The 27,741-nt window shown below is 34.2% G+C and overlaps 1 protein-coding gene and 2 long non-coding RNA genes across 3 annotated transcripts; 2 read left to right on the forward strand and 1 right to left on the reverse strand.

Annotated features, from left to right (window-relative positions):
* Positions 1 to 13,044: 13,044 nt before the first annotated feature.
* LOC124888515 lies at positions 13,045 to 15,552 on the forward strand. Its single transcript, XR_007046878.1, has 2 exons — positions 13,045 to 13,247; positions 15,277 to 15,552. It is a non-coding gene; the product is annotated as an uncharacterized LOC124888515 (long non-coding RNA).
* A 4,332-nt stretch (positions 15,553 to 19,884) lies between these two features.
* On the reverse strand, positions 19,885 to 25,901 carry LOC124888516. The gene is made up of 2 exons (XR_007046879.1): positions 25,301 to 25,901; positions 19,885 to 20,313 (listed from the first exon to the last, which is right to left on the reverse strand). It is a non-coding gene; the product is annotated as an uncharacterized LOC124888516 (long non-coding RNA).
* On the forward strand, positions 19,966 to 24,495 carry LOC107852287. Its single transcript, XM_047399026.1, has 5 exons — positions 19,966 to 20,381; positions 21,417 to 21,483; positions 23,044 to 23,321; positions 23,684 to 23,810; positions 23,896 to 24,495. The coding sequence occupies exons 1-3, from the start codon at positions 19,966 to 19,968 to the stop codon at positions 23,203 to 23,205; spliced, it is 645 nt and encodes a 214-aa protein (XP_047254982.1). The 3' UTR covers positions 23,206 to 23,321; positions 23,684 to 23,810; positions 23,896 to 24,495.
* Positions 25,902 to 27,741: the final 1,840 nt, after the last annotated feature.

A 27,741-nucleotide genomic window follows, 5' to 3' on the forward strand; every position in this document is an offset into this window, starting at 1 on the left:
CCCTTTTGGTGAAAATCTAGGTATGAGTGTGCCGTGGGAAAGTTGATTTTGGGTAATGCTTGGAGTATTTTTAAGGTAGCAGTCAATCTATGCTTCCAGAGTTGATCTACTACCTCTTTGTCATGACCCAATTTATGAGTCATGATGGAACCTACCAAATCCCTCCGGTAGGTAAGCAGTACCCTAGCCCGGAGCTAGTTGCAATGGGCTAACTTGGTGGAATATTCCCAAATAAAGGTACAGTTCAACTTTTTTAATTTATAAATAAGGAAAATAATAGAAATATATATAAAAGATAGGAAACAATTCAGATAACCATCCCAAGACCTGGTAGAGCCAGTACAAGAGCTACTATAAATACAACTAATGTTCTAAAATAGTCTATACAATCTGTCTCGAAGCAAAATACTAGACACAAATAAGATAGAATAAGATAGAATGAAATAGGCAACTCCAACTCTAGTAGTTCACCCTATCTTTGAAATCCCACATAGCACGATCGATGAATCAACGATAGCATCTAGTACTTAGATCTACACAAAAAAGGTACAAAAGTGTAGTATGAGTACCAAAACCACTAGTTTTAAGTAGGTATCATCGGCCGACTGAGCTAATTCATGATACGAATATGATAAAATGCAAGATAACATAACTAAGTCAAGGTAGAGGCAAACCTGAATCAACTCCAATATCACAGTACATAAGTAAGTAAATAGCTGGTATAATAGTATAACATAAAGGATCAATTACATGTAATTATAACTACAAAATTGGCCCTCATATGCCAGTAGGTACAAAAAAGTAAATAATTTGATGCAGGCCCCAATAAGCTTGGAGGGTACTACCAAGTAAGGTGTAAACCAAACCATCATCATTTCTGAACTTCCATGTATAGCTAGAATCCATCAATCTCATGCTATACTATAATAATTTCCCATTTCCAAACTAGCATTAATATACCTATTATCCATATATCATACTCCCTTGTTAGACATAAACCAACCTTACATAACCAATATCATATGTATCAACATCGACGATAACATATTACTAACATCATGATCAACATTATAACAATTTTCTGGACTCAAATCGGTAATTATATAATCAGTATCACAATAAACTTTCGAACTTGAACTGGGTATGTATATGTATACAAGCAATGCCATAAGCATATTTTAGACTTGAACCAACTATATACGTCATTAAGATCATCATTAATATCCGAACTCGAATCGGTAAGTATACCATCATTATCATAACCAATAGCATAATTAATAACATAGTCACTAACCTAGTCAATAAGCATAAAATCTCCATGCCAATCCATCAAGACCATCAAATTCCAAAGTTTATCAATACTACCTCAATAAGAATTTTCAAGGCGTACAACAAACGTATAAATGATTTCAAATAGCTGACACAAATTTTGGCCTAAGGTAAGTTAAAGGCCTACCTCTAAATCCCTGAATTACAATTTAAGGTAATTTATACCCCAAACTAGGCTAAGGTATCTAAACTCACTTTCAGTTATTAACTAAGGCTCATCAACTCTAAGATAGAAATGTTACCTAAAACAAGAGCAACTAAGTCATTTATGCCCAAATTATGGTTTTCGAATAGCCTAAATGGTCCAACTAACCCAAGTGTTTCCAATTACATCACCAACTTAAAAAACCCATCCCAAATCTAAATATGATATCATAAACATATTATGAACTAGCTCAATCTCTAAGGAGATTGAAGCCTAGCCTACCAGGATGCCGAATAAAGCTCGAAAATCTGCTAAATCACTGACTTTCTCTTCTGAGAAGATTCTAAAAGATTCCATGCTATCAAAATCATATTATAATCATCAATACAAGAATGATGATACCCATATAGCACTATTGTGCTTCGGGTCCAAAAATCCCCAAAAAATTCCATGTAGGTCCCATTTACAGAAATTGCATTTTCAAAGCCAACCCAATATTACACTATGCTCAATAAGTAATTGACCTAAAATGGGTTATATTCGAGCCACATTGGCGCTAAAATCAAGTCATCAAGTTTTAGAGATTTTGAACAAGAAATGAGAAAATCAACCATGAATGAGAAGGAATCTTACCTTAAATTTAAAGAAAAATCACGTAATAATTGTTATCCAAGCTCCCCAAACTGCCCACAAGCTCTAATACTAAGCTTTCTTAACATTTAGGGTTTAACACACTAAGAAATACATGAAGAATGAGCAAAAAGAGGCTAAAAGAAAACTATTTATACACTTCCCAAGTGTTCGGGTATCGCAATTGCGACCCGACCTTTGCGATCGCGGCATCTGTCGGTCAGCCTAGGGAGTTTCTATCATGACATGGAACCACATTCTCTGCACTTGGTGCATGCCAAGGGTATCACAATCGCGACCCTTGGCATCGCTATTGGTGATTGCACCAGCACAACTAATACTCCACCAAGCCTTCGTTATTTATCTGGAATCTCGTATATGTAAATAGACTATACTACCCTATCAAATTCAACATTCCAAACTCAATGGTGCAGTCAAAATTTCCATCCGAGGTTATTTAAATAAAAAATGGGCCCCATACCAATTTCCATTTTCTTAATTTTTTAAATAATAGGTCAAAATAATTTTGAGTGCCTCGAGACTCGAACCAGACATTCCAAAGCTGTTGGAACAGTCAAAATTAGGATATGAGATTGATTGATCGATGTTTTTGCCCGGTAGCCATTTTGAACAAAAAAAGACTTCAAAACAGGGAATTGGCTCTTAAAACTAAAAGAACTATCTAGTGACCAAAACATTAGTCCCAACAAGTCATAAATAACTTAGGGAAGCTATAATGGTGAAAACAAGTTGAAATATGGGAATGAACTGAAGGGTCATTACAATATCTACTACTAAAGGAAATTTCATCCACAAAAAAAGGACTAGGATTTACGTGAAGTCTCGAATAGGTAAGGATACTAGGTCCGCATCTGTCTCTTGATCTCACAAGTAGCCTAATTTACTGGATAGTGCCTTCACTGATACTTAAGTACATGAATCTACTTAGTGCGAAATCGCCTGGCATCACTAGAAAAAATAAGAACACGCTCCTCGAAGAAGGGTAACTGGTCATCCAATTGGACCAAGTCCCATCTAAGAACATGAGATGGATCAGGGTTGTATCTCCACAACAATAAAACATAGAAATTAGACAGATAATCACAAAATTTGAAGGTAAGGCTAACTTATAAGCCACCTCATAAATTGTATGGAGAATCTAAAAAAGCCTAATATATCTGAGGTTGATCTTGCCCTTCCTCTCGAACCTTATCACATCGTTCATGGGAGATACATAGTGGAATGCTTGATCACCAACTCTAAATCTCAAGTAATGAAGCCTACGATTTGCATAGGCCTTCTATCCACTCTAAGATGCTCTGAACCTATCCTCAATCACCCTGACTCTATCTAATGACTTCTGAAGCAAATCAGTACCACGGGGTCAAATCTCGGAAGTTTCAAACCATCCAATTAGAGAATAAAATCTCCTACCAAACAAGGCCTCAAAAAGTGGCATCTCAATGCTCGAATAATAACTGTTATTATAGGGGAACTCTGCTAAGGCTAAGTTCTCTTTTCACTAATCTCCAAAATCCATAACATAGGCTCGGAGCATATTCTCAAGAACCTAAATATTTTGCTCGAACTGGCCATCTGTCTGTGGATGAAAGACCACACTAAGATCCACCTGAGTACCCAACTCCTCCTGAAAAACTCTCCAAAAGCTAGACGTGGACATGAAACCCAATCTAAAATGATAGATATAGACACACCATGCAAATGAATGATATCCCGCACATAGATACAGGCTAACCTATTGGTACTGAAGGACATCTGAATAGGAATGAAATATGCTGACTTGGTCAACCGATCCATAATGACCCAAATGACATCAGAACCATGGGATGTACGGGTAACTACTAACGAGGTCCATGTTAATTCGCTCCCATTTCTACTCGAGAATGGGTAATCTCAAAATCAATCCACCAGGTTGTTGATATTTGGCCTTTACCTACTAGCAACATAGGCAACGAGCTACAAATTACTTCATATCCTTCTTCATGCCTCTCCATCAATAATGCTGTCTCAAATCTCTATACATCTTAGTTATACTCAAACTCGAACTATGAGCCTCGTGCAAAATTAACTGAATCAAATCATAAATTTTTGAAACACAAATACGGCTATCAAATCACAAAACATCCTCAGGATCTACGATGGCCCTCTCAAAATCACCACTCAATACTTGATCACAAAGGATGCAAAGTATATTATCCTCAAACTGACGATCCCTAATATGCCCAAATAGTGAAGACCTAGCCTCAACACTAGCCAGAATCCTCCTAGGGTATGAAATATTAAGTTTAACCATCAAGTTGGCTAAGTACTGAATATCACCTTCAAATGACCTCTGAGAAACTAAAATACAATCCAAGCTACCTATACTTAATGCTTTTTGACTTAAGGCATCTGCTACTATATTTGCCTTGCCTGGATGATACAAGATGGAAATGTTATAGTCCTTAAGCAATTCCATCCATAAACGTTGCCTAGAATTAAGCTCTCTGTGGGTCATAAGATGCTGAAGACTACGATGATTATTAAAGATCTCACAATACACACCATAAATATAATGCCTCCAAATCTTAAGCGTGAAAGCTACTACCACCAACTCCAAAATATAAGTAGGATAGTTACGCTCATGCACCTTAAGCTACATCAAAGAATAAAAAATAACGTGGCCCGAATGCATAAATACATAACCTAAACCAACACTAAAATCATCACAATATATGATGAATCCCTCACCCTTAATAAGAAGAGCCAAAATAGGATCCGATATAAGAAGCTCCTTGAGCTTACCAAAGATCGACTTAAACTCCTTGAACCATCGAAAAGAAACCTCCTTTTGAGTCAATCTCATCATTGATGTTGAATAGTAGCAAAACCGTCAATGAATCATCTATAATAACCAGCCAAACAAATAAAGCTACAAACCTCCATCAGAGATGTAGGTTTAGCCCACGAATAGCCCCAATATTTATTGGGTCTACCATAATCTTATTATTAGATACCACATGCCCAAGGAATGTCACTGACTCTAGCCAAAACTCAGAATTAGCAAACTTGGCAAAAAGAACAGGATCCCATAAAGTCTGGAGCACAATTCACAAATAGTGTATATGCCCTTCTTTACTCCTCGAATACACAAGGATGTTATTGATGAACACAATAATAAAGGAATCCAAATAAAGTCTGAACATACGGTTAATCAAATCCATCAATATATTCATTCCTTGTCCTTGTATACCATTATACATCCTTCTTTCTCCCTTTATTCTTATATTGGTCAGCGATATACGGTATAATGTTGAGTTTCTTGAGTATGGCTAGAATAGGATAGTTCATCCTTAATACCTTCTTAGCCTTCTTATGTTAGTTTCTTAGACATGAATTGGATAACTTATCTATTTTATCTTATTAGCTTTATTATGAAGATTGTTGGATATTTGGGTGTAGTTTACCTTACTGTTTATATGTTATATATAATTGCTTTATCTTTGGAGCTTAGTCGACAGTTGCTCACTAAGTACCACGTGTTTGGTGCAGATACTATACTTCTACAACCTGTAGATCATAGTATGGGTTATCTTCATTGTTGTGTGGATCGTGCAGAGTAGCTATGGTTTGGAGATGCAAGGCGAGCTCCTTACATTCGAAGTATTTCTTTCCTCCCTCATATGTACTAGACTAGTCTCTATGTTGTATTCAGAGATGGTTGTATTTGTATATTCATTTAGTATCTCATGTGTATCCTCATTAATTGTAGAAGCTCTTGTACTGATTCCACCAGATTTTGGGATTAACATATGTATGTTAGCCTTTTATTACATCTACTCTGCATTTTTTTTTCTTTATTCTCTTGGTATTCCGTTACTAGTAGTTCAAGACTATAGGGTTGACTTGCCTACTGGAGGGTTATAGTATGTGCCATTATGACCTGAGAAATTGGGTTGCGACAAAAATGTCTCAAAACCACAAAATAACAACATAGGCCCCCACACGAGTACAAAATAGTAATAAAGCCATCTATATGATTAGTTCCCACACACATAACATACTTTTATATAAGTATTAACTACCTAACCCAATATGAAGAAAGTTAAGCCATAACCAACCTCGAATGTAGAATACCCAATCCAAAAGTCTTCGACATGGAACCTTCCCCTCATGAATGAACTTGAAATTAACTAAAACATAGAAATATAGGATCTATGCATTAAAATAAAGCCAATGATACCTATATTGCTCATTTTTTAGTTGACATCAAAACAAAACCCCAAAATGGATTTTAAAAAATAAAGGTAAAACTAGAATTTTATTTCAAAAATGTTTTATCCGTTATTAAAGGAACCCATAGAAGAAAACCCAAGTAAAAACGAATTGAAATTGGGGTTTAAATTGAAGAAATACTAATTTAGGCTTTTCGGGCCAAAATTTCCAAATTTCACATTTGAAATCGAGTTTTAACAAGCATTAGATGACAAGAATCGAATAAAAATAATAAAAATAGGGATTAGGAGCTTACCCAAGCTTGAAAATATAAGAAATTACCCAAAAACTCTAAAACACAATCTCCAAGTCTCAAAATGGTGGGAAAAAATCATGAAAGGCATATTATATTACCCAGGTATTGCTTAAGCGGATATTGGACAGCTTAAGCAGTCACCGATTAAGCAGCCAAGTACCTCTTAGGTGGTATCCGCCAAATCTGTACGCATCGCTTAAGCAGGGGGGGTCTTGCTTAGGCAAAAATTAGTTGTGAAGCTAGGTCTTTTAAGCGACAGACTGGCCACTTAAGCGGACTTCGCGTAAGAGAGCCAAGTGTCGCTTAAGGAGATGCACTAACTAAATGGAGCATCTTGGAGACTTGAGAATTCCAAGTCTCCATCAACCCCTCAAGATTCATCCAAAATCCCAAGAACGTAAATGAACTATGCTACCCTATCAAATTTGATGCTCCAGACATAATGAAATATCATATTTTTGAAAAAAATATCATATTAAAAAAATTGACCCCCGAGACCTAATTTCACAACCTCTCAATATGAGGATAAAAATGAGATATAAAATCACACCAACTATGTTACCAATGTAAATCGATATTCTGGATCTACTAGCATAGTCTGTTTTACCATCTAATGCATAAAATAATAAACGTTGACCAAAGTCAAACCTTGAAAAACTAAAACTCACACAAATCACATCGAAAAGTATTGGGAACTAGGTAGATTATACCCACACCCTAGAAATACCACAAAGCAACCACGATAAGGGATAAAATAGTCAAATCACATAAAAGTGAATAATTCACAAAAATCAAGTCTTTATAAGTTTTGTGAGGCTTTCTTAGGGAAGTATATACCCCATAGTGTATATGGGAAACTAAGGAATGAGTTTTTGAGGTTGGAGTAGGGTTCCATGATCGTTTTCAAGTATAAGTCTAGGTTAATAAGTTAGCAAAGCATGATACTAGTATTCTACCTACTGAACATGAGAGAGTGTGTTGCTTCTTTAGGAGATTAAGACTGCAACTTCATCTATCTACTAAGAGCATGGTATCATTAGGTCTATCATTCTTAGATTATTAATCATACCTGCACTATTATGGATTTGTATCTATAGGCCCATAGGGGCAATGACAAAATACCCCATCATTAGAGTTGTTTCAGTGGTAGTCACACTGGATCGCAGTTCTGCGGTAGGGGTTTCCCTGGTAATAGCCAGTAATATTAGCAACATGATTATGTCTAGTTGGTTGAAAAATAACTTAGATTACTGATAATGGTCAGCCATATTATAGTGATTTTCGTGGTCAGAGATCCAGTCATTCATTATTAGATTCTTATTTTGGGTCTTTAGGTCATGGTGGTCAGTTTGGATCAACCAGTTCATCTCATTACAGTAGTATACCTTGGTCTTTCTATATTGTGGAGTTGATAGTAATTTTTCTAAAGAGTGTCCCCAATATGAGATAATCGAGCATTCAAAACAAAAACTTAGCCTCTAAAATCAAGAATATCATAGGCTAAAGGTGGTTTCCAAAGCATTAAGGATGGTTCTCAGGGTCCTTGTGGAGGTGGTCTGTCAGGAAATATAGGTGGTTGGTTAGGTTCTTAGTTTGGTAGTGGGCGCGGATAGTTATATGCATTTTCTTGTAGGCCAAAGCAAAGCCATCTAACTTAGTAATCACAAGTATGATTTCAATGTGTTGACTGTTAGCTTTTATTTTATTTGACTTAAGTTCCACTTATTATTATGTGATGATATATTTTTCTTCTTAGTTCAGGATTATTAGAGAACCTTTGCTTTGGATAAAATACCCTAGGTTTAAACCCTTAGAAAATTTCCTGGATTTTTAGTTTCTAGACATTATACGACTTATGGGTACCAGCCATATGGTAGGGTAGAGTTGGTATAATCTTAGTCGTATACTAACTAGTGTTGGTTAGTAGGTGGGATTAGTTTCTGGAATGGGTACGACTTGGTAGGTACAAGTCGTATGGTTAGTGATGGGTTTTTCCTTTACTTAATCTAAGACTTAGTAACTTAAGTTGGGTCTGAGTATGAGTGGCTCACCATGAGCAATGAGATAGGGTATAATTCATACTACTGACTCATATGGAAGACAGTGATCAAACCTCCTTTGATTCTATTTTGCCAGGGATATGGTTTAGGGGTACTGATTATATGGTTGTGTATGACTTGTGCTAGGTAAGTCATATAGTGGATAGTGTTGGGTCCAAGGGGGAGGCCTAGGGTACGAGTGGTGGAGACAACTTGTATTAGATGGTATGACAGGTATGGGTAGTCGTACCATCTGATGAGAATTTAAAGCAGTTTAAGTAGGGGTAATTTGGACATTTCCCTACTTAACCTCTTAAGGCCCCATGACTTATAACTCTTTTGGGATATTATTTGCCCTATTATTCTAAACTTAAACACTTAGAAACACTCTTTAATTCTCTCTATGACTCTTGGGTAAAGAAAGGCTAGGGTTTCATCTAGAGGATCAATTTGGGACTTGTACGAGTAATTTCTCTCCATTGTCTTCATAATCTAAGGAATATTACTCCTTCCTCATTGTTAGTTCCAAATAAATGCATATTTTATACAATGTTTTCATGGCAGAATTTTATGTATAGTTTTGGGTTTTCAACTATATGATGGGGTTTTGGTTATAAATGCTTGGTTATGGTTTTTCCATGTTTTAATTATGGATTTATATGTTTTAATGGTGGTTTGAACATTTGATAGCATGGGAATGGTTAATTGGAACTTGGTTTTGGTTTTGATTTTGGAAACACTATTCCCCCAATGTGTTTGATAAAATATCTATGAGAATGCTTTTACTAGACTATTAGATTTTTAATGGAACTATTGAATAGTATGGTTTGGTAATGGAACCCTAATTGGTATAAATGGTTTAAATGGTTTGGAATGGTTAAAATGGTAAGGTTTAGTGGTCATGGTAATGGTTAATTAAACTTCCTTATGGGGTACAAGGGAATCCCCCAAGTAAATATATTGATAGACAACCTATGGGGTACATGGTATTCCCCCAAGAAAACTTAATAATACGACACTTATGGGGTACATGGGATTCCCCCAAGTTAACTTAATAATGTAATCTACGGGTACATGGGAATCCCTTTACATAAAAGGTTGGCTAAGGACATTGCTTGCAAGCTATAGGCAGTATGATGATACCACTACTTATAGCCTTAATTAATAATAATGGAATAATGGTTTGGTTAGATGGTAATGGTTTTAATTCAGCAACAATGTTGGGGTGTGATAGCTAACCGTGAGGGTACGAGTCCAATGGACGGATAAGGGAAACTTATGTTTGCCAACATAAGGGTTGGTTATAGTGACCATATATGATACTATGAGGTACATGGGAATCCTCTAAGTACACTGTACATATGTATCATGGAGATAGAAGGGTACTCGAGAATCCCTTACGCTTATAGTATTTTCAGTTTGTACTGCTACATGCATCGGGGATCATTCAGGGGGTTACACTAGACACATAGCACGTGGGTGATTCTAGGACGGTTAAGCTACACATACCCAAGTTAATGGTTTTAAAGGCATGCTAGACCCAGCTCTCTTTCCTAACATGGTTATATATATATATATATATATATATATATATATATATATGTTTGTGTATGTAGTTTGTATGCATATGGTTGGTTTACCTGGTTTTACTAGATGACATTATTTTATCCTTATCCTAATTTCATGGTAATGTTCACCTGCTAACCCATCTTCGGATAGTTGTATCCCTACGCAATGTAGGAACTAGCCATTCTACTCCTCTTACTTAGTGATTGGATTTAGGATCAGCTATTGGATTGAAGTGGTGAGCTTTCATGCTCTGGAGGCTCTATTTCATACCATAGATGTTTTTACATACTTTGGTCGTTCTATGGATATTGTTTTTGGCTATGGTTGGGGTCATTTCCCAATCGAATATTGTTTTTCTTTTGGTTAGAGGCTTGTGTAACTACTATGGGTTGGAATAGGTGGTGTCGGTATTGGTGTCAGTCTTAGTATTAGCATTGATATTGGTGCTGATACCCTTGGACTGAATTTATGATTTTTCCATACTTTTATGTTATGTTATAGAAAGGAACTTGGTTTTTATATTAGTTTGGTTATGGTTATTAGTTGGTAATAGATGGTTGGACTCACTTGGATTGGTCACAGTTATAGACCTATCCCAGAGTCTAGTATCATAATAAATGCTATCTTGTTATATGTTCAGAATTCATCTGACTCAGGGTATGCATTTGGATGGTTGGGTTGGGTATCGGGGGTAGCCCCCGATCCAAGTTGGACTCCAGATACCCGTTACGATAAGGCCCCAGGTTGGGTCAGGTTATTTGTCTATATGTGTAGCCACTGTACTAGGTTGATTTTGATGCTATTATATGCATCAACTTGTTATACCCTTATCTCACAGTCTTGGATTGCTTAGCCAAACTATTACCTTAGTTACGTCTGGAATTCCCGTACCTATGTTGTGGGTTTTAATAGTCATGTATCGACAAGGATTGTTTCTTACATTTAGGAAATGAGGATGGTTTCGAAGGGGTGTTTGTCTTATCTTACTTAAGTACAGTTACTAGTGCCAACACTCTTTCCCTTGATTCTATTCTTGTGGTTCTTGAGTTTGCTAATGTCTATTCTACTAACTTACCTAGCCTCTCGCCTGAGTGTGATATTGACTTTTCTATTCATGTTGATTTGGGAATTAGGTATATTTTGGTTCCACTTTATCATATAGCCCCTGCTAAATTGACAGAGATTAATGTTCAGCTTCAGGAGCTTCTAGGGAAGTGTTTCGTCAGACCAAGTAATTATTCATAGGGTTCTCCTGTTCTATTTGTAAAGAAGAAAGATGGTTCTATGCATATGTGTATTGATTATCGACAACTGAATAAGGTAACTATAAGAAATAAGTATCAAATGCCATGTATTGATGATCTATTTGACTAACTCTAAGGTGTATCATTTGTTAAAAGATTGACTAAAGATTTGGCTACTGTCAGTTGAAGATTAGGGTGGTAGACATCCCTAAGATAACCTTTCGAACTTGTACAACTATTACAAGTTCCTGGTGATGTCTTTTAGGTTGACCAATTCCCCAACAATGTTCATAAACCTGATGAACCATATGTTTAAGCCCTATTTCGAGTCACTCGTGATAGTATTCATTGACAACATCTTATTTAGTCGAGGAGTAGGGAAGAGCATGAGAAATAATAGAGTATTATGCTCTAGAATATGACAAATCAGGGGCCTTATACCAAGTTCATAGAGTGTGAGTTTTGGTTTGATTTTGTAGCATTCTAAGGGAATGTAATGTCAAAAAAAGGAATTATAGTAGACCCTGAGAAGATTAAGGTAGTTTATGATTGGGCTATAGACCCACTTCTCCTATTGAGGTTTGCGGTTTCATTGCATTGGTAGGTAACTACAAATGGTTCATTGATGGGTTATTTTTTATTATAGAGCTATTGATCATATTAAATAGGAAGGTTATTTCATTGCAATGGTTCGGTGAGTGTGAGGTGAGCTTTCTGAAGATCTAGGTCTTACTAACTTATCTCCAATTTTGACTATTCTAGTTGAAGGCCAGATTTTTTAGTCAATTGTGATTCTTCAAGTGTTGTTTTAGGTTTTGTTCTGATGCAATAGGGATGAGTGATAGAATATTATTCTATACAACTAAAAGTTCATGAGCGTAACTACCCACCCATGACATGGAGTTGGTGGCAGTAATTTTCGCGCTTAAGATTTAGAAGCACTACCTTTATGGTGTTCACTGTGAGATATTTACATATGATCATATCCTTCAGTACATTTTGAGCTAGAAGAATCATAATTTGAGGCAACGCAGGTCGCTAGAGTTGCTAAATGACTATGAAATTTCCATTTTATACCATTCAGGCAAGGCAAATGTGGTAGCGAATACCTTGAGCCAAAAGGCGGTGCACTACCCGAAATTCATATTTTTTTTATTGAAAATTCTCACGAAATAAAATCAATCTCAAATTTTCGACTACTTTAATTAAAAATTTTAATTTTTTATTTTTGTTTTTTATAAAATGTCCGATATTATTTCTGACAACAAGAACCATAAGATTTGGCAATAATTTCTTGGAAATATATTCCAACTACAGTAGTCGATCAATGCATATATAAATTGTTAATCTTATTTTTACCAAATGTTTTCATCATTTCAATCAGAATATTTTAAGAATATTAATTAATAATAGAATTATAATTCAACTTATGTAGTCGAAAAATTTAAAAATAATTAATCAAATATATGATTATATATTTACCCGACCTCAGTAGTCGAAAATATTAAATAATTAATTAAATATATTATTATTTAATTAGTAAATAATTGTAAAAAAAATGTAATTTAAATATTTCATTTATATTGTAAGAAATTTCCTCTCTCTATAAATCTCACTACCCTCTCTCTCACTGCTCTGTCTCTCTCTAAACTAGGGTATTAGCATTCCGGTAGTGCGGCGATGGCGGATTTTTGGTGGTGACGGCAACAGTGAGTTGGTAGTATTGGGCCCTTTTTGTTGGTGGTGAAGGCACTGCGACAGTGAGTTGAAACTTACATTTATTTTATTTTTGATTAATTCTGTTATTGGGCGTCTATTTAGGTTTTTGATTGGGGTTGCATTGTGTTTTGGGGGTTATGGAGAGGTGGGTAGGGTGTGATGGGATGGTCGTAGTGGATTTGGAATGTCAATCTTCCAAATGTTGGATTTTGGAATTAATTATGAGAAAAAGAAAAATTAGTTATTCCATGAAATTAAGCAAGTCTAGGTGTTAATTTCTTATGTGAAACTATGAATTCCTCCGCTGGATTAATAGAGTAAGAATTGAGTGAGAAATCAAAATTAGGACTTTGTTGTGAATTTGGGTTTTCGTTAATGCTTGAGTAATTAGGTGTCAAATTGGAGAAGTCTAAATACCCATCATGAATTTAAGTTGAAACCGCCATTATTGTTTTGGCAATGAGCTTGAAGTTCCATAAAGAGTGAGTGAGTTTAACTTGGAGAAGAAAACAGCTTTGGTGAGGGGTTTGAGCCCTTTTGTGATACGCCAAAGTCCTTGGTGGCAAATAAAAGGCCCCTCAAGTTTCCTGAACTCCACAGAAAGTTAGGCCTTACATTATTGATTTTTGTAAGATCTATTGGGCTTACATAACTCATTGGAAATGTGCAAAAATGGCATTCTTGATAGCAAAACTAGCTACATATCAAGAGAATTGTTTTGTTTATTTTTACGATATCTACTCTTGCTCGGTAAATGCTTTGGCAATTTGCTAAACTAGCTACTCTCTTACTTTGAAAGCATCAATTCCAGAAAGTAATTAAGATTCTGGTCAAGGTGAAAACAAGCTAGATAAAGCTAAACTATAGTGTTGATGCTTCTGTATTGCCTATTACTCAAAGATACGGAGATACTAGCTCACTCTTCTAATTAGATTCACAACAATTTTACACTTGAATTATGTTTCAGTTCACTTGGTTTTTTCTAGGTTGCTAACTGTTTCTAAATTAATTGTCATGCAAAGATACTGAGATACTAGCTCACTCTTCTAATTATATTCACAATAATTTTACGCTTGATTTATGTTTCAGTTCACTTGGTTATTTTCTAGGTTGCTAACTGTTTCGCAGATTAACAGTCATGCAAAACCTTCTTTTTTTCTCGGTGTTTGCGACTATTGCGAATCCAAATTCAAGATTACATATAACTTTGCCTATGCTAAATGAAGCAACATGGTCATGTCATATATACATAGTTGACCCCAACCAATTGCTTAAGATTGAGATGCAGTAATGGTAGTTGTTGCCGTATTGAGCATAGCCAGAGAGGCTCACTCTTGGCACAATGTTAACATTGAAATGCTCTATTTTATCCATGCTCTTATATTCTTTTGTTCTGTACTAGTATTCTGATTTTGTGAAGTGTAATGTCAAAAAGATGGTTAGACTTATTTTATTTCATAACTTTAGTGTTCCGATGAGATTTGCTATGTATTTTAATGTTGTAGAGGAAGTAGTGCCAAAGGTATGGTTGAGATGTAGGAGAAATTCCATCTAATAAGCTTAATGTTAGTTCATCTGCCCCAATTTTTGGTGGGTAGGTTTATCAAATGATTAGTTGGGGTGTGATCAAGCTGGTTTGAATCACTGTTGTGATTCGAAACTAAAAGTAATGGAGAGGAAATGGATTTGGTTATGTGTATATCATTTAGTTCTATATTGGCTTTTTGTTTGTGTGAACAGTTATGCTAAATAGATTGTTAAATTTGCTTTATTTTGTAATGCAAATGTTTATAAAATATTTGTTATGTGCATTAATATTGGTAAGAAAATGGAATTAGTTCCAAAGGCATGGTTGGGTTGTCAAAGTTTTAGTGCAAATTTATCTGTATGATGAAGTTTATAATAGTTCATCTGCCCCACTTTTCATACACGGGTTTATCAAATGATTAGTTGAGATACAAATAAGTAGGTATTACACGTATAAAGATTTAAACAAACTGGTAACAAACCAAATTAGTCACATATGCAATTTAAGTATAGTAAATCTTTTGCTTTATCTTTGTCTTTCAGGTTGAAGATGAAGGACACCTGAGATATCTGAGTTGCGCTCTGTTTTTGTAGTTTTTTACTTTGTCTTATTCAATGTAACTCACATAGGAATTTGCTTTCCTTGCCCAAGTACTATTTCTATTAGGAGTGCATTGCCTCCGCTTTGTTCATTTCTTATGCTTCCAGAAATGAATACCGGAGGGTAGACACGTCTATTAAAAGAAAAATGTATCTTCAATGAGTGTATTATGATTTACATTTCAGAAAGTGAAAATTTATTGAGTTGAGTTGTAGTAATGTACTTGGATTATACTTGGTGGTATTGTTTATGATTTCGCAGGTATTGTCCATAAATTTTTGTTAACTAGAAAAACCTTACCATGTTATTTCTTTGAAAACCACCTACTCTTTCTCTAGTTTTTGGAAGACTAGCACTCTTAAAGATCTGTTTTCAACTACTATAAAAATTCTGGACATGTATTTTCTTAAACCAACAAGTAGCAAATGTTGACATGATCTGTTCATTGTCCCGTGTTCACTATTACTATAACTATTGTTGGTGTTTTTAATCCTATTTTCATTGTTTTGGTTCTCCTGCTTTTGTTTCTCTTTTTTACTGTTATTGTTGTCATTCTTGTGTAGATGGAAAATGCAGATCGCACATGGATGTACAATAGAACATATCTTAACCGTACAGGGTCGAGGGAGGAATATAAAGATGGGGTAGCTAGATTTATTTCTAAAGCAATGACTCTTGATGATTTTCTTATTGAACAAACAATTAGGTGTCCTTGTCTGAAATAAAAGTGTTCCAAGTTATTGAGTCCAAATTTTGTTAAGTTACATCTTTAAAAGAATGAATTTATGTTGAAGTATACTGTGTGGATCGCCCATGGAGAGAGTATTGCTGCTAATAATTTTGCTTTTTAGAATTCATTTGGTGGTGAGAGAAGCCCCATAAGAAAGAATAATGTCAAAAGTTCTCAATATAGTGAGATGGTTAGGGATGTGTTTGGGAAAAACTCATGGTCTCAAAATGAACCAAATTATAAGGCTAACCACTTTTATGAAAAGTGAAAGGAGGCTAGTCATCCACTGTATGAAGGGTCAATGCATTCCAAGTTATCTGTTGCAGTTAGGTTACTAAGAATTAAGTCAGATTATTCTATTTCTCAAGAGGGCATGTAATCTAGCATTGAACTTATGAATGAGCTTAATACAAATAAATTTGACTTACCCAAAGATTTCTACACAACAAAGAAGTTGTTTTCTAAGTTAGGACTTTTATCAGCGAGGATTCACTATTGCGGGAAAGGTTGCATGTTATTCTATAAGGAAGATGCAGATTTAGAACATTGTAAATTTTTTAACCAACCTCATTATAAGGAAGTGAATAATGACAAAGGGAAGAAGATTCCAATAAAGTCGATGCACTACTTAGCCCTTATACCATGGTTAAAGAGGTTGTATACGTCAATGAGCTCTGCCCCTCATATGAGATGGCACTATGAACATAAAAGACCACCTGGTGTTTTATGTCATCCATCAGATGGAGAAGAATAGAAGCATTTTGATAGTGTGTATCTAGATTTTTCTAGTGAGCCAAGAAACATTAGGTTGGGGTTATCTATTGATGGATTCACTCCATTTTCTGTCTTAGTGACACGATATTCATGTTGGCCAGTATTTATGACTCTTCATAATCTCCCACCTGAGTTATGTATGACAAATCCATATATATTTCTAACTTACATTATTCTAGGTCCTTGTAATCAAAATGTTTAATTGATGTATATATGCAACCACTAATTAATGAGTTGAACTTATTATGGCACGAAGGTGTGGAAGCATATGATGTACCAATCAAACAAAACTTTAGATTATGTGATGCTTTGATGTGGACTACAAATGACTTTTCTGCTTATGAAATATTGTCTAGGTGGTCGACTGTGGGAAAGTTAGCTTGTCCTTGTATTATGGAAGACACAAAAGCATTCACTTTGAAAAATGAGGGTCAAAACTCGTGGTTTGACTGTCACCGTCAATTCTTGCCGATGCAACATGAGTTTAGGAGAAATACTAGTGATTTTATAAAGAATAAGTCTGATTTTGAGAAGCCACCACCAATCTTGTCGCGAGAAAAAATTTGGGATAGAGTGAGGAATCTGCTAGAGGTAACAGAGTCTCCACCATCCAGGATAGTGTTACACATAATTGGACCAAATGAAGCATATTTTGGGAGTTAGATTACTGAAAGCATAATCTTCTGCCTCAAAATCTGGATGTCATACATATTGAAAAAGACTTTTTTGACAACTTATTTAATACTGTGATGGATGTAAGTAACAAAACAAAAGATAACTTGAAGGCCAGGATGGACTTAAAGGAGTATTATCGGCGAGTTGTGCCTGACATAGTTAAACAATAAGGTTTAGAATCTCAAGGCTAGTTACACATTCATTTTAGATGATAGAAGAGCGATTTGTGATTAGGTTAAGAATTTGAGAATGCCAGATAGATATGCGTCAAATTTATCCAGGTGTGTTGACATGAAAAAAGGTTAGTTGACGTCTATGAAGATCCATCACTGTCACATTTTCATGGAGTCAGTAATGCCTATTGCATTTAGTGCATAGCCCAATAAAATATAGAACCCATAACAGAGATAAGCTTATTTTTCAAAGATTTGTGTTCTAACACATTAAGGGAGGATAACCTATCTTTGATCGATATCAATATTCACTTAAACAAGTTGGCAAAAAATTTTCCTCTTGGTTTTCTTGATGTTATAAAGCATTATCCAATTCACCTTGTGCGAGAGGCACGACTTAGAGGGCTTTTTCAGTGTAGATGGATGTATATAAGTTCATCTAAAAGATCATACTATACAGGACCATTGGCAAATGTATTGAGGGGTCAATATGTAAGGTTTATTTGGCTAAAGATACCTCTAATTTTTGTTCATATTATTTTGAACATGATGTGTCATGTCTAAGAAACAGACGTAATAGGCATGATGATGGACACAATACAGATCTTTCAGCACCACCATTTTTAATATTCAATCAACCAGGTAAAGGAAGTCCGAAACTTGGTCCAGCTTAATATTTGAATGAGGTGGAGTTTAAGTCAGCTACAACACATGTATTATTAAATTTCCCTGAGGTCCTACCTTTTTATAAGTGAGTATCTTTATATTAGCAGCAATCATTCAAGGTCTATCTAAGTTTTAACTAATGAAAGTCATAACTTTGTCGAACAACTACTTTGTGGCTTTGCATGGGCATGCTGCTGTTTATCCTATGTTTTCAGTGTGGTTTAGTGAAAATGTAAGTGTAACTTTAATATTTAACACAATTTACACTTTTATTCAGTTTTATGTATATTTAAGTTCTAACTTTTTTTGAACTTTTTATAGGTTCATAATTCAGTTAATTATGACCCAAATGACCAATTCTTACATCATATAGCTTAGGGACCTAATGATAAAGTCATAAATTTTTCTAGGTACTCTGTCAATGGGTACAAATTTCATACGGAAGAGTTCTTTAAGGGAAAGAAAACAAACAATAGTAAGGTGTGGGTTAAAGGTGATGGTGGTGATGATTATTACTGTATGCTTCTTGAGATTTTAGAACTCGATTATCATGTTGGTTGGCCAAAAAAGAAGTTGGTACTCTGTTGGTATAAGTGGTACGATTCTATGCTAGGTTAGGTACAAAGGTGCACCTTCAATACAAAATTATTGAAATTAAGCATACAAGGGAGTATGAACTCTATGATTTATTTGTCATTACATAAAATGTGAAACAAGTGTATTACGCTCCTTATCCTTTGTGTAAGAAAAAATCTGCATGGTGGGTAGTTATAAAAACAAAGCTGGTGGGTAGAGTTGATGTAGAGGATACATTGGATGTAGCGTATCAGAATGACATTTCAAGTGTTGAAGAAAGGGTGGATGATGAATTAGCAAGTGAGTTGCAGCATAGTAAAGGCCTATATGAAAAATTTGATCCTTCTGAACTTAGATTGAATGTTAATGATTATGGAGAAGGAACATTCGTGGCAAAAGACAAGATCCAACTAATGAAAATAAAATAAGCGAGGAAGAGTCACTCGATAAAAATGATACAAGTGAGGAATAGTTACTTGATGAAAATGAAACAAGTGATGAGGAAGAATTGATGAATGACTATGAATCAAGCGATGACGAAGAATTAATGAATGACTATGAATCAAGCAATGAGGATTGAAATGCTATTAATAGTAGTAATGTGTAGCAACAGGGTCTTAAATTGTATTTTAGTTTGTACTTTCTGCTATTTTACTTGACAATATAGTGTCTTTTTTCTGTTAACATTTGTAGTGGCGGTAAGAACATTGATAGTTGTTTGATTAAATAGCAGTGGTGAATTTTTGTAGTATATATGTGTTGTCTGTTTTGTTTAATCGGTACTACTTAACTATATTAATTCATCCATTATTTTAAGATTTCTGAAATGATGGAAAAACATAAATGTTTTAATTGATAATGGTTGAGAAATCTTAGTTGTTGTCCCTTACAAGCACAAAGTAATTATTTTCTATCATTCATTACATAACTGATTTGTATGTTGAAATTTACTTTTATGAAAAATAGGTTGTTTTCTAATTTGGTTGTTCTTTCTTCTTCAGGTGGTTAGTAAAAAAAATTAATGGCGCAAAAGGGTAATGGTAATGGACAACGTAAGAAAAGTAAGAAAGGACCTGATAATCCTCCTGCAGGTCAATATACACCACCACCACCACCTATTACCACAACTTCTCCACCAGATACTGCAAATTTTCCTCCTCCTCCTCGTCAACTATTTCACTACCAAATGCATTTTTATGCCGCTACCATCTGACCAGTTCCACATCACTTTTCCTCATAATAGTCTGCATAGTAGCTCTTTATTTGTGCCTTCTACATCATCCACACTTAGCCTTTCTGTATTGAGAATTAAAGGTCCTAGCACATCATCTCCCTTTATTAATAGTGCTACAGCGTCTAATGCTACAGCAGCTGCCTCCCAGAATCTGAAATTTAAAGAGGTATTAGAATATGACAATTTTGGGAGGCTAATTATTGTCACTGGTGGTGATGGGTAAGCAACCCTTATGTTTTTCCTTCATTTTTAAAATTTGAAAGCTAAGATGGTTTAATATAGTTTTATTGCAAGTTCATTCCCACATATAGCGTCGGGCATATGGTTACAGAATTAACTAAACCATTTTTAAAGAGATGTGGGATAGTTGGAATAAGATTCCATACAAAATAAAAATTCTAATGTGGAATCAGTTTACGGTATATTCTAATCCTTTGCAACTATTCTTGTAATGCAATTTAAGACCTCTTCATTAATATTCTTCTCTTCCTTTGTGAACTTTAGTTTTTTGTTTGACAAGGTTTTAGATTCTTTCCAAGGCTCCTTTGGTGTTGATACTCCTGGCATTCCAAATGAAAGTACTAATCATTAGCCTTTTATTGATTTGTGATCCTTTCATGATTCGTCTTTGAGTGATAACCCTTGTTGATTATACACTTGTTTCACCTTCTCTTGTAATTCACTATTATATGTGGAACCAAATGCTTTGATCAAGTATTCATTGAGCTCTTCTTCTACCTCCCCTTCCATTATAAGTTGTTTGTATTTCTCAAATTCATCTTCGGAGTTGACAACTCTGTATTCATCATTCAAGTCTACATAAACTGTGCTGGAACTAGTATGAATTATGTTGAGATTACATTAGACATTTGCTGGCTGATCCAAGCTGGGTGGGGGAGGGAGGAATATTTAAACTATCTTATTTAGTCAATAGAACAAAACCAGTAGACTTCTTTTTCTCTTTTTCTTGCCTTATTTTTCCAGTATCTCTTTTATTCTTGTTGGTCTGACCAAGAGTTTTCTTAAGAGTTTTAGCGGTTTCTCCTTCCCAATAACATCAGTAACTAGTTGTCTAGGAGTGCATGTAACATTTTCTTCCCACGTATTTGTACAATTTTGATTTTTTATCTTAAGATTTTTCTGAATCATGTTGAATTGGACTATTACCCCTATTCATATTACACAATATAATACATGGACTCTCAGTTAGGCAGCTCTTGTGAGCAAACATCATGTGTACTATCTTTTTCTCAGCCTTGTAGTACTTTTAACACATGTGGATTATTGTGATGTCTACAAGTTAGATGCCCTTCGAGCTAAGGTATGACAATTTACCTTTGTTAAAGATTTGTTGGTTGGCATTTAAAATAGGCAAATGTTTCCTCATATCTAGAATTTTTCTTATCATCCAAGAAGCTTGTTTAGGCGCCTCCATAGTTGCCAAATCTTTCTTCTTTATGTAGTATGTGTGTATCCATATTGTTCTTGTGCTAATGATGACTAGATTTGATTTATTATAATATTGTTCTTGTGCTAATGATGACTGGAATTGGATAATTTTACTTAATTTGTTATTCCAGACTTGAAATTAATCTTTACGTGTTAAGGAAATATCTGTGAGGTTAGAACTCGTCCACTTTAGAATTATGGGATAGGCTTATGTTCAATTATTTAGATTCAAAATGGAGCAGTACTGGTACATATGAGCTACACAAAAAATCAGCACACTGAGTCTCTAAGTAGAATTGATATATTATATTTCAAAAAACCTGTGGAAGATATTCAGATTTACAAACTAGTGTTAATTCCTTTAAACTAGTTGGTGATATTTATTATTGTGCTATGTAGTTCAATGTAAAATATGAAGTGAAAAAACCTTTTGTACTTTGGCACACAAAATATGTTTATAAACTTTATCTTTTCTGGTATGATAAGACTGTTATTGTTTTTACCAAATCCCAAAAAAATGGGAAATTTTGTTGTTTGGGGTTCTTGGAATTTGGTGTTTATTTTCTCATTCTGTTGATTGCTTGGAAACTTGGGTTTGTCTTGATATAAGTCCGTTTGTTATTGTGCGATTATGTGAAGTTGATGTGGTTTATCAAGAACCAGCAGTGAAGTGCAGGAAAGGTAGTACGTTTCATTATACAAAAGAAACTCAAAATTATAAATAACCTTACAATTATGACTATATTACAAGTTGGATATATTTCCAGCAAGGTGTGTCATAAGTATTTGAAGAAATCCCGGAAAAATTTACTAGATCCAACTGACAAATATCAGAATAATCAATCAGAATATACCAAAGGGATTTGTGTTGAGCTATAGAATATCCATTTTGGGATCTAATTAGGGGTTAATGTTATGCTTTTTATATCTTTCAGTTTGTATGGTCTCATGTTAACTGTAAAGGGGTTTTCATATACATATAGCAGGTGTTTGTGCCCAATTTTTTTAGAGGGGGTAATAACTTTGTGTTTTAGGGGAGTTTGTTGGAGAAGAGGAAGAACAGTTGAACATTTTTGGGGATTTAGAGTTGATATTTGCATTTTTTTTACTATAACTTTGGTGTATTATGATTGTTGTGGGATTTTTTGGTTAAATCTGATTAATTAGTCCAAAAATTCTTCAAATACTTATGGCACACCTTGCTGGAAATAACTTTGGTGGTGTTGCTCATCTAGGTTCAAGTTATTTCCTCGTTGAATTTCAATACTTTTATATTAATAATCTATTACTCGTAGTTTATGCTTAATTATACATATTGCTCACTTATATTTTCAAGTTCATGTACTATGGTGTGCTTATTGTGGATGATTAAGTAGTTTTTCCTTTGTATCCATTGACTCATTTCATGACTTTATATTAAACTATTTTGCAGGCGAAGTGTGCTTCGAAGTCTTGTCGTGAAAATAAAATAGATGTCATTTTCCAATTGAAAGCATCTCTACGGATCAAAGAACACTTGTATGAGGCCCGGAAGAAAATGAGAAGACCTGATTGGATTGCGAAGAAAGTTTGGGTAATGTTCTTGGAAATATGAGACATTCCTAATATAAAGGGAAGCGTGAACGGGCAAAGGCAAATCGAGCCTCTAAAATGGGTGGCTCGTTGCACACCGGAGGTTCGATGAGTTTTGTTATCCACCGATGAAGATTGGTAATATTGTTTGACATATTATGTGGCTCTTATTTGTTTTATTTCTAAAGTGAATTTGCACCTCTGCCTTGAGATGTGAATCTGCATCATATTCCAGTAGCTTCAACAAGGTGTTTCTTTGCTATAGTTAAAAGACTCTAATCTCTTCAAAGATTTGATAACTGTGGTATCTCTTTTCTTAAATTTTGCAATAATACTTAAGTATGACTTGGAGATCAGAACATATAGAACTTATAACGGGGTGTCGAAAAATAAGTAATTTCTGCTGCGCCTTTATCCTTTTTTTAGGTTCATTAGGCTTCTTATTAGTTGGAACTTCCAGTTATCTTGGTAGAAATTTGATATCTTTTTTTCCGCCTCAGGAAATCATTTTTTTTCCACAAGATGGGGGAAAAGATGTACCTCTTAGATCTTCGAAGAGACGCATAAGAAGAAAAAGAAGGATGGTACAAGAGAAGATTGGATCGAAACGCGTGCTAAGAATACATTGTAAAATAATAATTTTACATATGTTGATTTCTCATTATTCAATTTAGCTTGTTTACATAATGACAATTATTTTTCTTTTCGGAAGGATTTCAATGAGGCAAGGAAGATTGACGTCAAACCCAACCTACTTCAGAGGATGGTATCGTGGTCCAACCATCACTTGCAGATATGACTAAAATATGAACAGTTGTGGTTGGTGGTCCAAATAAAGGTAGAACCTATGGGCTTGGAGTTCACCAATCCTCAAATAGTCCTTCCCCATTGTTTCCTAGCTCCTTTTCTACTTCACAAAATATGAAAGAAATAGAAGCGATGACAAAGCAAATTAAAGATTTGACGCAACAATGTGCAGTTAATAATGCTAAGTTTGTCAAATTTGCTAAATTTAAGGAGTTAGTCAAGAAGCACGTGCCTCAAGTATTTGATGATGAGGAAGATAGTGAATTTGAAGATAATTAGATTGTAGCTGTTGTTGGTATAGTGAATTTGATGATAATTAGATTGTAGTTGTTGGTTCTTGTTTTTGATTGTGACGTTTAAACTTACAGTTCTCTTGGGATGTTTAAACTATTCGACTCGATATTTGTTTTGGATTGTGACATTTGGTCCTAAACTTGTTTTAGAATGTTTAAACTATTTGACTTGATGTCTGTTTTGGATGTTTCAAAGTGGTTGAATTTTTTTAGGTTGTGTTCATAATTTTTAGATCCTACTATGAAAAATACATTTTATATGTTGCTATTGTTTGTAATATGAGAGCAGTGAAAGCTAAAAAAAAAAAAAAAAAGAGCACCATTGCTGGCAAAACAAAAAAAAAAATCGACTACAATGGTCAGAATAGTAAAAGCTTTTTTGAGAAAAAGTTAAGTGACACCTATCGGAATAATTTGAACGAACTATTTTATTAATTTCAGACCACTGTAGTCGAAGATTTTATTTATTAAATAATTACATTATTAGTTTCCAACCACAGTAGTGGAAAATATTTTATCTATAATTATTTATTAATCTTTCGACTACTGTAGTCTGAATATTTATAATTATTACGTAATTATTTTTAATTATTTTATTAATTTTACGACTACACTAGTCATAATATTATTTTTTATTTGGTCATTCTATAATTTAAATTTTGCGATTGCCGTAGTCGAAAATACTTTTTCGACAAACTCTTATTCCGCCTACCCTAAAACAGTTGGAATGTCATCAAAAATGTCTTATTTTTCGACTGCATTAGCTATCGAAAAAAATTTAATTTCTAGTAATGGTGAGTATGGGGAGTTTGGTTTTCCTTTTAGTCGACAAGTATCCTTAGACATCCACCTATAGCAAAAGGTTGGTTAAACTTGATATTTTTTATTCTGGGAGGATTCTTTCCCATGTTGAGGCTAATTCTTATTTGTTGGAATAGATTCAGGGCGGCATTTTGAGGAAAGTAGAATGTCTGGCATTAGAAATCGGATATCGAGGGATGAGGATAGAAAGATTACCTTGGACCCAGAGGGTGTCTTGATATTTGAGGATTGGTGATTTGATTTTGTTGATATTGCAAAAGACTCGCTCTAGATAATTCATTCATCCTGGTGCATATAAGATGTAGAGATCTGAGACAGCATTGCTGGTGGTGTGGAATGAAAAGGGACAAAGAGGAATTCAGATCTCGATGTTTGTGTTGTCAGTAGGTGGAGTCCTAGAACTTGAGATCACGTGGATTTCTTTAGAAGCTACCTATCCCACAGTGGAAGTAAGAGCGGATTACTATGAATTTTGTAATTAGTTTGTCTCGCACTTCTCAAGGTTCTAATAGCATTAGTTTCTCATATGATTTCCCATGCATATCATTGGTTGGATTATATCGTTCTTCTCCTGTGGTTTTTGGGCAAGATTCAGAGGTTTGAGATACAAGAGTTTCTTTTATTATTCTCCAATGGATAATGGGCAGAGTCCAAAGGTGTTGAGATACATGACTTCTCCTATTAATCTTCAATGCCTTCGGGCCTAATCCAAATTGAGTTAATTGCAGGTCCTAAAGGGGCAGGATCTAGAAGGGGTATACGAACTTTGCGAGTCTCTCATGGTCCCACATAGCTATATAGGGCAGTGAGTGTGTATCAGTAGTATGCACCATACTCATCAACGACAACGTAAAAGAACAAATAAATTATTAACTTTCAAATGAAATTGCAAATTTATCCTTACTGAACTTTCAATAATAAAGTAAATCCATAATGTCAATATAGAAAGAAACAACTACAATATAATCAATTATATTTTTATACTCTTTAAAATATTGTAACACGTCTTTTTGTTGTACCTCTCTGTACAACATCTATTGCGGGTCATTCTTGACCTCATAAAATAATTTATCGTTTTCTTTCTTAACCTTGCCTTTGGTCATTTAGAATTTGACAGCTATATAATTTTGTCAAATTTATGTATTGATATATCTATTTGCGTTTGCAGGAAAAAGACAACTAGTATAGTATATGTATCGTGAAAATTTCTATTGTTGTAATAGACAAACGTGTAATTTTTTTCAAGCTAGTGTTTATATTTTATGAAAGCCATAACATGCCTATAGATTATCTCATACAGTCAAATCTTTTATAACTATATTTGCAGTCCCTCATACTTATTAATTATCCTTAATTATAATTTATACTCTTTTGCTTATTTTCTCCTTCTTTTTCTCTCCTTTTTTTCTTTTTTTTTCCTTTTCATTTTTTCTCCTTCTTTTCTTTTGTGCGAACTAGGAAACACAAATACAAATACGAACTATAAAATACAAATATAAATGCAAACTATAACATACAAATATAAGTGTGAACTATAAAATACAAATGCAAATGTGAACTATCATTTGTATTTTTTAATTATTGAAAAGAAACGATTGATTTTCTTTCTACGAATACTTGTTTGTCTTTATTGATACAAATACATACAATTCAAATTTTATACAAATATAATATATACAAATACGTATTGTATTACCTTGGTTATATTACCTTCTCCCAACCATAATTAGTTTCTGCATAGACTATCAATGATTTTCAGCACCTTGGCAGAAATTAAGAATAATTGAGCCCAGTATGATTGGACCCCAAACAGAACAGTTTATACAAGTTGAGTGCAACTTGCATATGAGAGCTTCTTATCAGTCCAGGGAGATATGTAGGAAAGTAAATATATAAATAATTAGAAGTGATATAGCAAAATTATTGTAAAACAATTTGTGAAAAAATTTAAGTGAGTCTCATATAAGATGCCAAATTAATTTAAAACATCAAATTTATTATTTTATATCTATTTTACCCTTTTTACTAAGTATTATTTTTTTTAATACTCAAATGACTTATAATAATTAATTAGGGTGCATATAGTAAAATTACAGTGAAAGTAGCTGAAGCAGACATGTCATAAATATCTATTTATTTTTTATTAAATATTATTAATTCTTCAATACATAAATGATATATAATAATTAATTAAGGGTGATATAGTAAAATTACGAAGTAAAAGACATCTGAAAGAAGGCATGACAACTGTCAACTGGCTACTAACTCGCGCTTATATATATAATAGAAATTTATATGCGTAAATTTTACATACATATTTCATTAAAAAAATTATATTATTTAAGATACATGATTCTTTCATACATAATAGAATTATTCACATAATTTAAACTTATTGATAAACAAGTAAGTTCCATACCTCAGCCAAAATTTGCTTGCAAACCTATTTTCGCCATCAATTTACAATGCACATTAATTTTCCACTGCTTACATCCTTAAGTACCTAATGTCATAACTTGAAATTATTCCAATTAGCTGGAGTGTATTTAGGGGTGGCAATTTCAACCCATATTTGTGAAAAGAGTCCATTTAACTTATATTTAGTGAATTGGATCACTCATATTTCAAATGGATAA

Source organism: Capsicum annuum, chromosome 11, assembly GCF_002878395.1.
Source record: "Capsicum annuum cultivar UCD-10X-F1 chromosome 11, UCD10Xv1.1, whole genome shotgun sequence".
NCBI classification, from domain to species: domain Eukaryota; kingdom Viridiplantae; phylum Streptophyta; class Magnoliopsida; order Solanales; family Solanaceae; genus Capsicum; species Capsicum annuum.

Bases quoted from the DNA above. Each gene is read 5' to 3' on its own strand.
- LOC107852287 (XM_047399026.1), top strand. From the start codon at position 19,966: ATGGTAATGGACAACGTAAGAAAAGTAAGAAAGGACCTGATAATCCTC. The intron at 20,382-21,416 runs GTAAGCAACCCT...TCTTTTTCTCAG, and splicing joins ATTGTCACTGGTGGTGATGG to CCTTGTAGTACTTTTAACAC. The intron at 21,484-23,043 runs GTATGACAATTT...ACTATTTTGCAG, and splicing joins TAGATGCCCTTCGAGCTAAG to GCGAAGTGTGCTTCGAAGTC.